At 47.9% G+C, this 18,065-nt stretch overlaps 1 protein-coding gene across 1 annotated transcript in view; it reads right to left on the bottom strand.

Annotated features, from left to right (window-relative positions):
• Positions 1-18,065, bottom strand: part of CPT1A (carnitine palmitoyltransferase 1A) — a 51,365-nt gene that overhangs the window by 24,879 nt on the left and 8,421 nt on the right. Inside the window, exons 4-9 of the mRNA XM_054171676.1 lie at positions 16,095-16,196; positions 14,952-15,089; positions 13,101-13,178; positions 11,845-11,952; positions 10,168-10,255; positions 790-985 (exon numbers count right to left, since the gene is read on the bottom strand). Of these exons, the coding sequence (XP_054027651.1) occupies positions 790-985; positions 10,168-10,255; positions 11,845-11,952; positions 13,101-13,178; positions 14,952-15,089; positions 16,095-16,196 (710 nt within the window). The remainder of the gene's footprint in view (positions 1-789; positions 986-10,167; positions 10,256-11,844; positions 11,953-13,100; positions 13,179-14,951; positions 15,090-16,094; positions 16,197-18,065) is intronic.

Raw genomic sequence — 18,065 nt, 5'->3', positions numbered from 1 at the left:
GTGTTCGAGGGGATTGGATGTGGTACTTGGTGCCATGGTTTAGTCATGAGGTCTGTGGTGACAGGTTGGACTTGATGAGCTTTGAAGTCTCTTCCAACCTTGGTGATACTGTGATCTCACAGGTGCAAAGCTACAGCATTTCTGTGCCATGCAAAGTGTAGAGCACAGCTCATCAATAACTAACAAAAGATATTACACTGTTCAGCCCGGAGAGGAAGAGGCTCCAGGGAGACCTCAGAGCAGCCTTCCAGTACCTGAAGGAGCTCCAGGAGAGCTGGGGAGGGATTTTGGACAGGGGCTGGGAGTGACAGGAGAAGGGACAATGGCTTTGAGCTGGGAGAGGGGAGACTGAGAGTGGAGATGAAGAAGGTTGCCCAGGGAGGCCGTGCATGCCTCCTCCCTGGAGGTGTTTGGTTTGTAGGTACAAGCTATGAGCATGGAATAACAGCTCCTGGATTCTCAGCCTTGATTTCTATGATCTGCTATAAAATGCCAACCTCCAAACCTCAAGCAGCTTGCTATTTGTAACACTATAAAGCTTCCACTGACTGCTCTGATGTTAAAGACAAACCATGCTGCTGAAGCTAATTACAGCTAGTCTGGACACAGGATTGCCACTGCAAATTGCTATGAAGTCTGTGTAGTTCTGAATACCTGCAGCACTGATCAAGGTACAATGAGCTCACTGCAGACCCCCAACTGAATGTTTCAGAGCAATTATTCAAGCAGGACCTGATGCAGCTCATTCTAAACAGCAAGAGTTCATTGAAAAAATACTCAGTCCCCTACCTGTCTCCTGCAGTAAGAGCTGCCAGCTTCTCCTCCCCAGCCTGAGGCTCCGAATCGTCATCCAGAATCCTCTGCATCTGCTGCTGGATCTGGCGGGGCCTCAGCAGCCTGCCGTCGTGGTACAGCCACACTTTGAAGTAGCGGCCCTTGTGATACACAACAATGTGTTTGCTGTCTTTCACATGCTGCAGAGTATCTAGAATTGCAACCACTTGTGTAAAAACAACACATCAATGCACTCAGTAACTTCAAACACCTGCTGTATGCACTACCAGGCAGCCCTTCCATTGATGGCTGCACCGGTTCGTTCCACAGCAATAACAGCATGGAATGATCTGCTGCCCCAGCACAAAGACTCCTGCAGGAGCAGTCCCATACCCAGCTCTGATAACCCATTCCATAAATAGCACCCCAAGTTTCAACAGTGGAGGCCAACATTAAGCAACCAAAACTGCACTTCTGTACCTGAGAAGTGAGCAGTGGTGGTGGAGCCTGATGGAGAACATGCTAGATGAGCCCGAGCTAAAGCACTTGTAACTCAGCTGCACTCAAGTGCTAGACAACTCCCAGTACAATCCATGGGAAGTATTAAGAACTCAGGAATCAGAATCACAAGTTATGCTCATCTTTATCTTAGTAGATGCAGAGGGCCCAAAAAAGAAGGTGATCAAAGTCAGTGAAGCACAAACCTCACTTTATTATTTCCATGGGTTAAGCCTGAAGTTAGCCATGAAAGTATCATCTCAAACTGTAGATGAAGCAGCCTGGATAAGCCCTCTGTGGTCGTTTGAGGCTGTGCCTTTAAGAACAAACACTGCTGGAACACAGTGGCTAATGTTTTCGGTACTAGAACCAAAACATTCTGATATTCTAAATGAATTTCATTGGTTGATAAACAAAAATTCAACTTTAGATTGTGAAGCAGTTGGAAAATTTTTTTTCCCTCAGTTGAGTTCGGTTTGGGAGTTGGGGGAGTTGGAGGTTTCAGCCTGTTCTCCCTGCCTGCTTCTTCTGCGAACTGCTGGAGTTGGCCTTCAGATAAGCAAACACTAATCCTGCATGGGCTTTTGAAGCTTGCTAACAACTCTTCTCCTTAGTAACTTGCCTTTCTCTCTCTCTAATCCCTTTTTGGGGAAAAAGGGAGGTAGGGGGGGGAGAGAGGGGGTTCCAAGGAGGGGATCCCTCCCTCGGGGAGGGATTTTTGTTGTGTTATTTGTCTTTGCTGTGTATTTCTGTGTATATATTGTAAATACCTATATATATTGTGTTATATATAACCTGCTTTCCATATATGCTTGTAAATATATAGCTTGCTCTTCGACTGAGTTAGCTGAGGTTTCTTACTCTGTGGAGGAGGGAGAGCTAAGCCCTCTCTCAACCTACCACATCATTGGCTGCCCAACTCGGGGCTTGGTGACAAATTAGTTTGATTTATTGCAAGCTTGAGTTGAACGAGCAAACATGAAGGTGTTTTGGCTTTTAGAGCATCTGCTCTTCTCGGTCTTCAGTGTATTGATCTACAAGTATTGCCTGGGTATGATTATCGATAAGATAGGTAAATATATAATGCAAAAATTATATATGTGGTTTAAGTACAAGATTCAGCTTCTGTATGATCGGTGCCTGGAATTATTTTGGGTGAAAAGATACAGAAATGTAACATCTAGCACACTCCCTATTGAGATAAAGGAGTTTAAGATTCCGATCGGTGAAAGGGTAATTTTAAGTGATGGCTGGGATCCAAAGCTGATTTTCTCGATGTGTGTAGTCCTGCTGCTCCTGATAATTAATGTGTATTTGTTGGTAGCACTGTACCGGGAGAAAAAAGTGTCCAAGGCATGTTTTGTTATCAAACGGAGGGTTAAGAGACGAAAACACCACCCTGGCTCTGTTTCAGGAACATCCAGTGAGGATGATAATGGAGAATCTGTGTCAGTTAAAGATAAAGCTAAAAAGTCAATCGGCAAGGCAGCTCTGAATAGCAATGGTGATGATTCTGGCAAGCAGCCAGGGGCTGCAGTTGCCCCAAACATGGCGGCTCCCGTGTCCCCGGCAGCCACCATTAACGAGGCAAAGTCATTTCCTCCTTCTTCCATGGCAGGAGCAGAAGCGTCCTCCAAAGCAGCTAATCTGTCTCAAAGCTTATCAGCTTCTGATAATAAGGCAGCTGGAAACCCAAACACAGCTCCAGTAAAGCAAGTAGCAGTTTTAACAACAAGGAAGGGTAAGACTAAAGCTGATTCAGGAGCTGACGGGGATGCACAGCAAGGTTCTTCTGCTGGGGAGGAAGAGAAAATTTGTCTTAAAAATATAGCTGAGTTATTGAGATCATCAGAGGATCGAGATGCATCTCTTGGTAGGGCAGCAGCTAGTGGTGGTGCTTCTCAGCTTAAAGGGATCCTTGAGAGAGTGACAGAAAGGTTGTTTGGACAACAAGTTGAGGAAGAGGAGGCAAAGGAAGAAGAGCAACAAGATGACATAACCGACTGCTCTTCACCCCGTGAGGAATTACGAAATGTAAGAAAAGACTATCTCAGAGCAGATAAGGAGCCAGTTCTCGCTTGGCTTGGTAGATGCTATGATACAGGTGCTCCAGCTCTAATGGTTGGAGACAAGTCAGCAGCTCAGCTAGGAACTCTCTCAAAGGATAATGGAATAGATAGACATCTAGGCAAGGCTCTCGGTGAGGTTAATCTGTGGATACGCCTTCTAATGGCGGTTCTCATGAGATACCCTTCCCGAGATGATCTTCCATGGAATCCTAAGCCCTGGACTACCATAGATGAGGGAATTAAGCGTCTGAGAGAATTTGCTGTTAGAGAGATATTCTATGGTGAACATGAATCTCTGAATCCTGATGATGTTCCTGTAGGAAATGGTCTTGCTAAAAAGCTCATCAAGCTTGCTCCTTCTAATTATGCAAACATTCTGGCAAGCAGAATTGTAGCAAGAAATTATGGTGGAGCTCCTCCTACGGTTGGCCAATTTACTGATCAATTGAGACAATTGGATGATAGCATGACACGTGTTTCTTTGGTTTCAGCCATTGAAACTCTGTCTGGAAAACTGGAGAATTGCATGAAAGAGCTGAAGGATGAATTTAAGAACACCATATCCCAATTGGCACAAAGAGATGATTCCAATTCTTCCTCCAGGTGGGTGCAGGTTTCATCTGTGAGGAATAGACATGCTCCAAGGAGGTCATTCCAAAACAGACCAAACCAAAACAGACCACCAAGGCAGTCACGTAGGACTATTTGGATTACCCTGCGGGATCAGTTTGGTGAGAACATGAACAGGTGGGATGGCCAACCAACTTCTGATCTTTTCAGGAGACTGAGAGAACTGCAAAGTGGCAGAACCCAGGGTAGCAATAGCAGAAGGGTAGCTGTTACTTCTACAGTTCCCCAGGACAACTCTAGTAGCTCCAACAGTGGCTCCAGTTCTAACACTGCACAGTGTGCTCGTTGCACCTGTGAAAATGTTCCCCATAATTAGGGGTGCCCTGCCTCCCGCCAGGGGGAGGAGAGGGATAATGGAGATAACAGAATCTATTGGGATGTGTACATCCAGTGGCCTGGCACTTCACACTTTCAGAAGTACAGGGCCTTGGTTGACACAGGAGCTCAGTGCACCATATTGCCATCAAATTATCAGGGATCAGAGTCCATAACTATTCTGGGAGTCACTGGTGGATCTCAAGAGTTAAGTAAGGTAGAGGTTAATATAAGTCTAACTGGTAAGCAGTGGAAGAAGCATACAGTTGTGACCGGACCTGATGCACCTTGTATTTTGGGAATTGATTTTCTGAGAGAAGGGCGTTTCAAGGACCCTAAAGATTACAAATGGGCTTTTGGAGTAGCTTCTGTAGAGATTGATGGACAAAAGCTGAAGCTGTCTGCTAGACCTGAGCTTTCTGATGAATCTGCAGTTGTGGGACAACACAAGATTCAGGACATTAAGTTGCCGGTTGCTTCTCGGACTGTGCATCACAGACAATACAGAACCAACCGTGACTCTTTGTTGCCCATTCAGAATCTGATTTGTCAGTTGGAGAGTCAGAAAGTCATCAGCAAAACTCATTCACCTTTTAACAGTCCAGTGTGGCCTGTGCGAAAGCCGAATGGAGACTGGCGTCTGACAGTGGACTACCGAGCCCTGAATGAAGTAACTCCACCTATGAGTGCAGCAGTACCAGACATGATGGAACTCCAGTACGAGCTGGAATCCAAAGAGGCCAAATGGTATGCTACCATAGACATTGCTAATGCATTCTTCTCTATTCCCATAGCAGAGGAATGCAGGCCTCAGTTTGCTTTCACCTGGAGAGGAATCCAGTACACTTTCAACAGACTGCCAATGGGCTGGATCCACAGCTCCAGCATCTGTCATGCAGTGATCCATGATGCTCTGGAGGAAGGTGGTGCTCCAGAACACATCCAGTTCATCGATGATATCATCGTCTGGGGTAAAACTGCTGAGGAAGTCTTCGAGAAAGGTAACAAAATCATGGACATTCTTCTGAATGCAGGTTTTGCCATCAAGAGAGACAAGGTGAAAGGTCCTACCACAGAGATCCAGTTTCTGGGAGTGCAGTGGCAGGATGGACGCCGACACATTCCAGTGGATGTGGTAAATAGAGTCTCTACCATGGCAAATCCCACCAACAAGCAAGAAACTCTACGTTTCTTGGGGATAGTGGGATTTTGGCGACTACACATTCCTGGATACAGTCAGATTGTGAAACCTCTGTATGATGTGACTCGAAAGAGAAACAGTTTCCACTGGGGACCTGAACAACAAGCAGCCTTTGACCAGATAAAGCAAGAGGTAGTCCAAGCAGTGGGACTGGGACCTGTGCGAGATGGTCCAGACATTAAGAACATTTTGTACACGGCTGCAGGTGACAATGGTCCAACCTGGTGCTTGTGGCAAAAAGCTCCAGGTGAGACACGTGGACGACCTCTTGGTTTCTGGAGTCGAGGTTACAGAGGTTCAGAGGCTAATTACACTCCAACAGAGAAAGAGATTCTAGCTGCCTATGAAGGAATGAAAGCAGCTTCTGAAGTAATTGGAACTGAATCACAACTTCTCCTAGCTCCCAGATTGCCATCTTGAAAGACCTGGTCTGGTGGAGGTGATCTCAAGTTGGCCTGAAGATACCAACTGTGCTAAACCTCCAGAGGAGAGAGTAACTCGTGCTGAGGAAGCTCCTCCTTACAATGACCTTTCAGATGATGAGAAGAAATATGCTTTTTCACAGACGGTTCCTGTCGTCTCGTCGGGAACAAGCGAAGGTGGAAGTCTGCAGTGTGGAGTCCAACACGCCGAGTTGCAGAGGCGAAGGATGGAGAAGGAGAGTCCAGTCAGTTTGCAGAGGTAAAAGCTGTCCAGCTAGCTCTCGACATAGCTGAATGTGAGAGACGGCCAAAGCTTTATCTCTACACCGACTCATGGATGGTAGCCAATGCTCTATGGGGTTGGCTAAAGAACTGGAAGAAGAATGGCTGGCAGAGGAAAGGAAAACCCATCTGGGCAGCTGACCTGTGGCAAGACATTGCCGATCGAGTCGAGAGAATTCCAGTGAAGGTGAGACACATTGATGCTCACATTCCTAAGAGCAAAGCTACTGAGGAACAGCAGCACAACCATCAGGCAGATTTAGCTGCAAGAGTTTCCCAAGTAGACAAGGACTCTGAACTTGATCTCGACTGGAAACACCGAGGTGAGATATTCTTAGCTCGGTGGGCTCACGATTCATCAGGACATCAAGGCAGAGATGCAACATACCAGTGGGCTCGTGACAGATCCATAGACATTTCCATGGATGCCATCTCCCAAGTCATCCATGACTGTGACATTTGTGCTGCTATTAAGCAGGCAAAGCGAATTAAGCCCTTGTGGTATGGTGACAGATGGTCCAAGTACAGGTATGGTGAAGCCTGGCAGATTGACTACATCACTCTACCACGTTCTCGTTCTGGTAAGCAATACGTGCTTACTATGGTAGAGGCAAACACCGGATGGCTGGAAACTTATGCAGTTCCACATGCAACTGCACGCAACACCATTCTGGGTCTGGAGAGACAGATCCTGTGGAGACACGGAACTCCAGAGAGGACTGAGTCAGACAACGGAACTCATTTCAAGAACAACCTTGTAAAGAGCTGGGCAAAAGAGCACGGCATTGAGTGGAATTTCCATATTCCTTCCTATGCACCAGCTGCAGGAAAGATCGAACGCTACAACGGTTTGTTGAAGACCACTCTCAAAGCCATGGGAGGTGGAGCTGTGAAAAACTGGGAGAAACATTTAGCACAAGCAACCTGGCTGGTGAATAGTAGAGGTTCAGTGAACTGAGCTGGACCAGCACATTCAGATCTGCTACAGAAAGTAGAAGGTGATAGAGTTCCTGTTGTTAGAGAAAAGAATCTGTTAGGTACAACTGTTTGGGTATTCTCGCCCTCAGGAGAGGCTAAACCTGTCCGAGGGGTGGTTTCAGCAGAAGGTCCGGGTCACACTTATTGGGTAATGCAAGAGAGTGGTGAAATTCAGTGTATTCCACAAAGAGATTTAACTTTAGCTGAGAGAGTTTAATTTCAGACTGTTGTACAGCTACATCGCGTCCAAAGGAAGAGTCCCTGAGGAATCTACAGTGCACGAACCCTGAGAACCCTGAGAGCCCTGAGTCAACTGAGAGTCCCTGAGTCCCTGTTTCCCTTTTCTTCGCTTTGTCTGTGGAGAGACAAACTGTTTTCCATTTTCTTGATTTTGGATTTTCTTGGACTTCTGAATCATCTACATCTGAGTATAGCCGGAATGGACTATGAACTTTACTTACAAACTGTAAATGTTGTTCTGGATTGGATGGACAGTACGAACAGCCAATGAAATTGTTTAGAAAGGGGTGGAATGTGGTCGTTTGAGGCTGTGCCTTTAAGAACAAACACTGCTGGAACACAGTGGCTAATGTTTTTGGTACTAGAACCAAAACATTCTGATATTCTAAACGAATTTCATTGGTTGATAAACAAAAATTCAACTTTAGATTGTGAAGCAGTTGGAAAATTTTTTTTCCCTCAGTTGAGTTCGGTTTGGGAGTTGGGGGAGTTGGAGGTTTCAGCCTGTTCTCCCTGCCTGCTTCTTCTGCGAACTGCTGGAGTTGGCCTTCAGATAAGCAAACACTAATCCTGCATGGGCTTTTGAAGCTTGCTAACAACTCTTCTCCTTAGTAACTTGCCTTTCTCTCTCTCTAATCCCTTTTTGGGGAAAAAGGGAGGTAGGGGGGGGAGAGAGGGGGTTCCAAGGAGGGGATCCCTCCCTGAGGGAGGGATTTTTGTTGTGTTATTTGTCTTTGCTGTGTATTTCTGTGTATATATTGTAAATACCTGTATATATTGTGTTATATATAACCTGCTTTCCATATATGCTTGTAAATATATAGCTTGCTCTTCGACTGAGTTAGCTGTGGTTTCTTACTCTGTGGAGGAGGGAGAGCTAAGCCCTCTCTCAACCTACCACACCCTCACTGGATGAAAACTGTTAACTGAATTCCTTCAGTGCCACAAAGAACTGCTCTGCACTTATGAAACTGGAAAGGTTCATTGCTGAGATGGTAAAGAAAGATGTCAAAAATGAGGACTGAGCCTAAACCCCACGATTCTGAGAAACATTGTACCAGGAAGAGCTCCACACTGTGGGTGTCCTCAGCTATCCAAAACATTTTGGCAGGTATGCCCTAGCCACTGCTGGGAAGCATTTTTATGTTCATCATGCCTGTGGCCATCCACTTGCATTTCTGCCTGTGATAAAAGCACTGGGACAGGCAGAGGCATCAGGGAGTACCTCTCTCATGAGGACAGGCTGAGGGAGCTGGGGGTGTTCAGCCTGGAGAGCAGAAGGCTCCAGGCAGACCTTAGAGCAGCCTGCCAGGTCCTGAGGGGGCTACAAGAAGGCTGCGGAGGGACTATTCCCAAAGGCCTGCAGGGACAGGCCCAGGAAGAATGGCTTCTAGAGCAGAGCAGATTGAGATTGGATGTGAGGAACAAGTTCTGCAGCAGGAGGCTGCTGGAACATTGCAGCAGGTTGCCCAGGGAGGTGGTTGAGGCTCCATCCCTGGAGCTATTCCAGGTAAGGCTGGAGAGGGCTCTGGGCAACCTGATCTAGTGAAGGATCCCATACTATTCTGAACTGGCACTTACAGATGCAATTATTTTTTAATGACTGAGCTAACACATTGTTAGTCTCCTAAAATGAGCAGAAGCTGCAGCAACAGCCTTACAACAACCCTGTTGTAAGCCAACAGGCAGACTCCTCTATTCAGCATTGAAATGTGAAAACTGAATTCCTCACAGCTTAAGATGATCCAGCAGAGCAGTGCTGTGAGCCAGGGCATGGCAGAAACAAAGTCCAGATGATGCATTTGCTTAGTGTGCTACAGAGAAGTTTTGGACTTGAGCTTGGAGCAGAGGAGCCTGAGGGCTGCCCTCATTGCTGGGGATAAAGATGTGCAGGGCTGGAGCCAGGCTCTGCTCAGGGATGTCCAGGGACAGCACAAGGGGTGCTGGGGGTAAAAGCTGGAGCAGAGGAGCTGCCAGGGGAACAGAAAGGAAAACTTTGTCCCTGGAGCCTAGAGCAGGCTGCCCAGAGAGGCTGTGGAGTCTCCTGCTCTGGAGACTTCCCAGCCCCATCTGGATGTGTCCTGTGTGCCCTGCCCTGGGTGACCCTGCTCTGGCAGGGGGTTGGACTGGATGATCTCCAGAGCTCCCTTCCAGCACCCTAACATGCTGTGATTCTGTGGTAATGCTTCTTAGAGGTGACTTCACTTAGCTAATGTCTTACCTTGACCTTTTGCACACACTATGCCAGTGGCACTGAAAAGCTTAACAGAAGCAAGGCTGTAGCTGCCTCTAAGCCAGGTAAACAACCAGTGTTGAACAAATGTTCCTAAGTGAGAGGAACACATTGGGAAATTGTTGTTAACCACAAACTGAAAGGAAAAAGGGGGGGGGGGGGGTGTCAAGGAAGCAAAAGATGTTGAAATATTTGAGATAACATGACTGATAGGAAGATAAAACCCTGGGTATCAAAAGCTCCTGACAGAGAGGAATGGAGAAAAGTGAGGGTTAAAGAGGGCTGGCAACAACTTCTGGATGCTAGCTTTTAATTTAAGGAAGAAACAAAACACTCTGGCGCTTCAAAGTCACCCTGCAGAGAAAAACACCCCCACACTCCAGAGCAATTCACCACTTCCTGAACACGGTGTTGGTGTGCCCTTGTCTGTTACATCCTCATCTGGAAAGCCAGGACTGCAGCAGGAAGCACCCCAAACCCTGAATTCCCTTCAGATGTTTCCTCTCCTTGGTTGCCTTTGCTTACCCGACTCCAGCCCTGGGGTCCGGGAGGTGTTGAACATCCGCTCCCACTGAGCCGAGCAGAGTGGCACCGTGGATCCCAGCAGCAGGATCTGCAGCACAAATGCACATTGAGGTGGCATTTCACACAGACAGTCAGCAAATCAGGAAGGAAAGCAGCAGCAGGCTGTAGAACAGGAAGATTTACAGCACATGGACTTAAGGCTTTGCCCTCCCCTGTTCATTCTGCTACAGGTGGAGGACTCCACCGACATTCCAGCAGCTGCATTTGCTTTTTCCCCTTCTATCCAAGCTCACCCTTCAAGGAGGGTTGCTGAAGCTAGTCACCATCTGAAATCCAAAGAGCTCTCCATGGCCAGTCCAGATGCAAAACTTAACCCATGCAGCATGCCACTTCTGGCTGTGTAGTTTTGTAGTGACAAACAACTCCTCAGATCCCTGCTATCACCTTGAGAAAACTGCTTGATTGTTTCCTCACTGTTCACTCCAGCACACAGGCACTGGGCAGGGTGGACATTCTGAACCGCAGATTGAGATTGGATGTGAGGAACAAGTTCTGCCCCAGGAGGCTGCTGGAACACTGCAACAGGTTGCCCAGGGAGTGGTTGAGGCCTCATCCCTGGAGCTATTCCAGGGGAGGCTGGAGAGGGCTCTGGGCAACCTGATCCAGTGGAGGATGTCCCTGCTGAGTGCAGGGTTTGGACTGGATGAGCTTTGGAGGTCCCTTCCAGCCCAGAACACTGTGTGAACTGGATTCATTCTGCCTACCTTTGCTACCTAGAAGTAGAGTAACACAGGATTTTATCATCATATCTACTTAAGTCTGCCACAGGCCCACTCTTCGGCTCAGGGTCCAGCCCTTTGTCCTAACCACTCCTCCTGCTCACACTGTGATTATCACAGACTTTTCAGACTGCAGTGGCTCAAAAGTGCCATCACATGCTTAGCACAGAGCAGTAGCATCTGTTAAGTAGAGCAAAGAGCATATGCCAGTGCCAGCCACCTTTGGGTAGATCTGTAAACTGCAAACACTGAAAGGATTTGGCAAGACAGAATCCAGTGGTTTTGATTCACAGAATAGGTTGGGAAGACCATCTGGTTCCAACCCCCTGCCATGGGCAGGGACACCTTCCACCAGCACAGCTTGCTCACGGCCTCATCCAGCCTGGCCTTCAACACCTCCAGGCAGGAGGCAGCCACAGCCTCCTTGGGCAACCTGTGCCAAAGTCTCCCCACCCTCACTCTCAACAATTTCTTCCTCCTCTCCACTCTCAATCTCCTCTCTCCCAGCTCAAAGTCATTGTCCCTCCTCCTGTCACTCCCAGCCCTTGTCCAAAGTCCCTCTCCTGGAGCACTTCAAGTACTGGAAGCTGCTCTAAGGTGTCCTTGGAGCCTTATCTTCTCCAAGCTCAACAGTCCCAGCCTGTCCCTACAGGTTCTCCAGCCTCTGATCATCTCTGTGGCTTCCTCTGGACCCACTCCAGTGGTTCCACATCCTTCTTGTGCTGGGGGCAGCAGAACTGGGTGCAGATAGTTGGTAGTTTCTGTCCATGTGCAAGTCAGTTCAATCTCCCACTGTTCAGACAGTAAGACATTCATCCCATCTCTCATTCTGAAAACCAACCAACTTGCAGACTGTGCTGGAGAAAGCCCAGCAACCATTGAAGCCCAGAATACCTACTGGCTTGATTTCCTGCCTGTCCAGTTTCTTCCGATAGAGCAGGATGGCATGGATCATATTGCCAGCTCTGGCTGCCTGCAGGGTTGTGGGAAACAAATGAAGGAAGTCCTGTAAAGTACAGAAGAATCCTAAGTTAGTGATTGCCAGACCACATTTAAAGAGAAACCCCCAAACTGACAGTACTTCTCATCCACACCTCAGAAGTTTATCCTGGGCAACACAGAAAAGGCCTCAGAAGGTGATGTGCAGTAGTGCAGCGAGTTGGACTCCCATCACACAAGAGGTATTCTCCAACAGAAACAATTCTGTGACTCTATGAAACTTCAACAGTCACAACCTTCTTAAACAGCATTAGTCCTAAAGCATCCCTGACAGCTGCTCATCAGCCAGGAGAAAAGGGAACACTGCTTGACACCTCAATTCAAGGCTACCAGATTGCCCTTTTTCTTCTCTGCTTTGAATTTTACAACTTTCCTTCCTGTGCAGACACCTTGTGTACAGTGTTGGGGCCCTCAACACATGACCAGGAGGTGCTGGAGTGAGTGCAGAGGAGGGCAAGGAAGCTGTTAAGGGCCTGGAGAATAAAGAGGAAAATGCAGAGTGACTGGAGCTGGGGCTGGTTAGGTTGAAGAAGAGGAGGCTGAGGGGAGGCCTCATCACTCCCTACAGCTCCCTGAGAGGACATTGTGGGGAGGTTGGTGCTGGTCTCTTCTCACAGGTAATAAGCCATAGAACAAGAGGGAACAGCCTCAGGCTGCACCAGGGGAGGCTTAGGATGGCCATTAGGAAACATTTTTCACAGCAGGAATGGTCAGACACTGGCACAGGCTGCCCAGGGAGCTGGTGGAGTCACCAAGCCTGGATGTGACCATTCAGATGTGGTGCCTGGGGATATGGTTTAGGGGTGAACTTTGCAGAGCAGGGTTAAAGGTTGGACTTGATGATCCCAAAGGTCTTTTCAAACCTGAATGATTCTGTGACTGTGAGCACACACCTCAGTGCACTGCTACCCAGACTGCTTGTTGCCACAAGAGCACTGTGTCAGTCACTGTTCTGGGAGCTGACCTAGGGTGATTAATTGAGACAGCACTGCCTTTGAAGACATTTGAAGACACTTGCTATACTAGAAGAAAGAAAACCAAAGGTCACACAGTCAGTGGCAATGGATTTCTAAACAGAGGTGACAAAAGAAGACACCTAACAGAAATCTGACAGCACTTGTTTGGCACATGAAGGTGTCTACAGCATTCACCTACCATTGCATAATAGTTACTGTTAACCATAATTGGTCCACGTCCTCTAAGGTAGATATATTCTTCCCACCAATCACTAACCTGCAGCAGAAAGGAAAACAGAAGGATATGAGCTAGAACCCAGGAATTTCCACCTCAGCATGAGGAGAAAGTTCTTTGCTGTCAGGGTGCTGGAACCCTGGAGCAGGCTGTCCAGGGAGGTTGTGGAGTCTCCTTTTCTGGAGGCTTTCAAAGCCAACCTGCTCGTGTTCCTGTGACCTGCTCTGGCAGGGGGGTTGGACTGGATGATCACTGGAGGTCCCTGTAGTAGTGTGCTCACAGCACTCCCCTTTCCCCCTCCCCCTTATGGAGTCAGGATGGGGGAAAGAGACAAGGTGTAAAAGGGGCAGAAGGAACTCCTCCCGCCTGGGGCTGGGGTCGGTGCACAGGGACCCTACCCCACACCACGTGTCAGAATCCCTGCATTGTGACAAGACCAGGATGCAATAGGTTGAGTTCCCTACTTCTCTTGGTGCTGTTTGACGCAATTACTCTTGGAGATACTGGGAAGGAGTGAGCTGGAAAGCAGCGTTGTCTCTCCCTGCCACGAAGCTCTCCCCGGGGCAGCGCCGCCTCTCCCTGCCGCGAAGCGCCCTAGCTGCAAAGAGCTTGCAGGCTCTGCTGGCTCCAGTTTGGCTTTTGGCATTGTGGATTACATAACAGCAGCTCTGGAAGGCTCCCCAAACCCAGAAGACCAAAGAGGAACTCTTACAAGTGCAATGTTGCCTGACGAGCAGACCTGGATGCTCCCCTGGAGCCTCTGGGGCAACGCCTGCCTCTTGTTAACTCAGGAGAAGTCTCAGCGTGTGGACTTACCTTTTGTCCAACTACTGTTCCTCAGCTGTTTGTTATTGTATAGACAGACACTGAAAGTGTTTTCCAGCCAAACCCCCCAGGCTCTGAATTGTTCTTAACTTTGGTATCTAGTTTGTGGGGGGAAGTTGGGCCAATACACCATTTATACTTTTATTGATTCCCTGCCTCTCCCTATCCATTTCATTTCAATCCCTTCCAACGGTTCTGTGAGGCTCAGGATTCCCAGTTTGTGTTTTCCACCTTACTGACTCCACAACAAGAAACATTCCAGACAGAAGCAGGGAGGAAACTGCAAGCTTGCCCCTTTATTCACAAAATAAAACTAACCTCCCCCTAATTTCTGTTAAAACTTCAGGGAAAACAGCAAAAAAGGGGCAAGAGAATTAAGTTAAATCCAGCTGTACCTCACTGATATGCTTCTGAAGAAATCACCACCTTCAGAGAACTGAAATGTGTCAGATCTCCTGAAGGATTGGCAGAATTTCCCAGGACAGTTTAGGCTGCTGGCTTGAGTGTTAGATAACAGGGCAGGGATCCTTTATCTCACAGCTCTTACTGTGAGGTTGGAGGCTGGAGCTTCTTTTTGGCAAAACCCAAACAGACTCAGTGTTACAATTCTTCCTTCCTCTTCTGCATGCTTTAGCTCTTCTAGGTCAAGAAGTTGTTCTAAATCCTCTTCCCAGCCACCTGGGTAGCCAGGCCATTGCCGAGAACTCAGCCTCGCTAGGCAAATGAACAGACCTCAAAAGCAATCACAGCAGCCACAGCCAAATCTCCTGCTCCAGAGTAACAACCTCCACCTCTTTGTCAAGTTCCATTCACCCCCTCACACAAATTATTTCTGAGTACATCAGGTGGACTCCAACACAATCCACAAAGATCTGAGGGACTTTCCGTCACCACCTTTTAGATCTCACAAGCAATGGAAAGGAAGCTAAGAGAGGCAACAGGTAACCAATCAACTCTTTGCATGACTGAGCCTTCTATTTATCTACTCACATAGTTTGTGGCCCACCAGGATTTTAGCTTCAAGTACCACTGAAGCCTTGGTCCCAAATTGAATGCAAAGTCTTTGGCAAGTCCCTCCATCCTCTGGAACTCTTCATCATCCATCAGAGGACGAACTGATTCCAGATACTGCAAGGCAGGAAAAGAATCAGCATCAGGACAGCAGCCACTCAACAGCTTCGTGCCCTTCCTGCACAGAGCAGCTGAGTAGGAAAGACTACCCAGACTCCACTCATCAGGTTGCAAACAAGATGTTGCTCTACACTCTTCTAAACATCTTGAAGACCACAAAACTGAGCTCTTTCTCCAGACACTGTCAGTAAATCCCCAGGGGAGGAGGTTACTTTTCTCAAGATATGTTTTCCACTCAAAAGAGAAACTCCTCCAGGATCAAGCAGAGAGAGAGTTTTTTCTCTAAAACCACAAAGATCAGTCCTTGGGTTTCTGTCTGTGCTTTCTGATTTCCACATCTGTGAATGTTCAGGCTGTGGGAGATAACAAACCATCTCTTTCAAAAGCCCTGGAAATCACACTTGGCTGCATAGTTCTACACCAGACACCACATCATCCAGTATGAATTATGCCAGCTTCAAACTGTCACAGTTCCAGTGGTTGGTCACAGCCTTTCTTTTTCATGTAGGGTTAGTGGTTGGACTTGGTGATCCCAAAGGTCTTTTACAACCTGAATGATTCCATCATTCTACAAAGATGTGCAGAGCAGTGTCAGAAGGACAGAGCCAGGCTCTGCTCAGGGATGGCCAAGCACAGCACAAGGGGCACTGGGGGCAAGCTGGGGCAGAAGAGGTGCCAGGGGAACAGAAGGGACAACTTTGTCCCTGTGAGGCTGCCAGAGCCTGGAGCAGGCTGCCCAGAGAGGTTGTGGAGTCTCCTGCTCTGGAGACTTGCAAAACCCACCTGGATGTGTTCCTGGGTGACCCTGCTCTGGCAGGGGGGCTGGACTGGATGATTTCCAGAGGTCCCTTCTAACCCCTAACATGCCGTGATTACACCACATTAATTCCACCATGCAAGACTTTTATAAGGCTTGGGAAAACCAAAACAACCACCACACACAATGGCATCTAACTCTACATACATCATCACTGAAGAAAGTCTGTGAGTGATGGTACCCACCCTGCTGACTGTGTCTTTAACAGCTGGAACTGGCAACCGGGGTAGAGATGTCTGGAAGCTGTACAGCATGGGCTTACGTCTTGAGAAGAGTTTGACAAGTGTCTGAAAAAACAAAGCACACAAACCCAGCTTACTAGGGCTCAGCAGAAGGAAAATGACAGAGTAACAAAGTGCTTTTCCCACTGTACTTGCTGTAGCAAATGATCACATTTATCACTGTGTGCCACATCAAAAGGGCCCTGACATTACCTTTCTAAACATGTTAGTTGAAGGGATTCCAGACTTGCCACACAATCTTCTGGGCATGAGGCAATGCTGGTTTTGAATGGCACAACTGTTGGAGGAAGGCCAAGAGACCACAAAGATGATCCAAGGGCTGGAGCAGCTCTGCTGTGAGCACAGGTTTAGGGGCCTGGGGGTGTGCAGCCTGGAGAGAAGAAGACTCCAGGGGGACCTCAGAGCTGCCTGCCAGGACCTGAAGGGATCCTGCAGGAAGGCTGCAAAGAGACTTTTGCTGAGGGGGTCTGGAGGCAGGACAAGGGGCAATGGTTTGAAGCCAAGGGAGAACAGGGTTAGAGTGGAGCTGGAGGAAGAAGTTCTTCAGTGTGAGGCTGCTGAGACTCTGGCACAGGCTGCCCAGGGAGGCTGTGGCTGCCTCCTCCCTGGAAGCATTTAAGTCAAAACTGCATGAGGCCTTGGGCAACCAAGTCTAGCTGAGAGGTGTCCCTGCCCATGGCAGGGAGGTTGGAGCTGATGATCTTTGAGGTCCCCTCCAACCTGAGCCATTCCATGATTCTATGATCTTGACAGAACATAGAGACAGAGTTATCGAACACTTCTTTTCTTCATGTCTTTCCCTCTGTAACATTAACACAGCAGTTCCAGCAGTTGATCTTTTACTGCAGATGTTCCAGAGAAACTACAGTTTACTATAGGGATTCTACAAAAATATTTATCTTGTGCTTCAAAACAAGAATCATTAGCAAGACCTTCACTCATCTGAGGATGCCAAGTAACTGTAATTAGGCTTTGGGGTAATGGTTTAATATTTTCCAAAGTCAGAACAGCCCTGATGTTACTAGAAGCTTCCTCAAACACAGGTGCCAAACCATGCAAGCACATCAGTGCTCCACTCACTGCTTGTGTTCCACCAAGAGCCCCAGCAACCAGACAAAGCAGCCACAGATGACAGCTCCACCTGAGCTTCAGACAGCACAGCAGCTCCTGTGGAAGGCTGAAGACAGAAGCAGCATTTCCATCTACGGCTACGTCTCAGCTGTGACATGCACTAGGCTCAAAGTCTAGGCCATGCAGCTTCCAGGCTACACAGGAAAGGGTTTTACCATTATCCACCTACTGCATCATGAAAGCAAGGCCAGGGATTACACCAACAATCCAGGGGAACCTTTATTGTCCAAGGTCCAATGTACTGCAGTATACATTGGATACAGACCCACAGACTGAAGCCAGAGACAGTTGAATGTGCCTTTCCACCACTCAATTTCTAACCCTTCTCCTCCACAGCCCCTCCCAAATGACAAATCCACCTGCAAGATGCAAGCTCTCTCATCTCTCATGGTCACTGCTTATCACAGCCAGAGGAGGCTACTTTGGGCAGCAAAGAACTAAGAGGATCTGCAGAAACCACCCTGCAAATGGATCTGCAGCTGAGATTTTTGGATGGCTGTGGATACAATACAGCTATGAGCCCAACAACATCTAGTTGTGTTTTGTCACACAATCTGAAGCCAGATGAGAAATAAAATCTCAGCTTTTCATAAGAAAATGTAATTCCACACTTGGAGGCAATTTTACTCCACAGCTCTTAGATCAGGAAACAACAAAACACTATCTGCAGACACAGACATGTCTGCCCAAGGGACCAAGGGCAAGGCCCAGTGTCTGGGGCAGGGCAATCCCAAGCACAGATCCAGGATGGGTGAGGAGTGGCTGAGGCCAGCCTGCAGGAGA

Source organism: Dryobates pubescens, chromosome 22, assembly GCF_014839835.1.
Source record: "Dryobates pubescens isolate bDryPub1 chromosome 22, bDryPub1.pri, whole genome shotgun sequence".
NCBI classification, from domain to species: domain Eukaryota; kingdom Metazoa; phylum Chordata; class Aves; order Piciformes; family Picidae; genus Dryobates; species Dryobates pubescens.
Note: the sequence above shows the minus strand (reverse complement) of the source record. Positions and strands in the feature narration are given on the sequence as shown.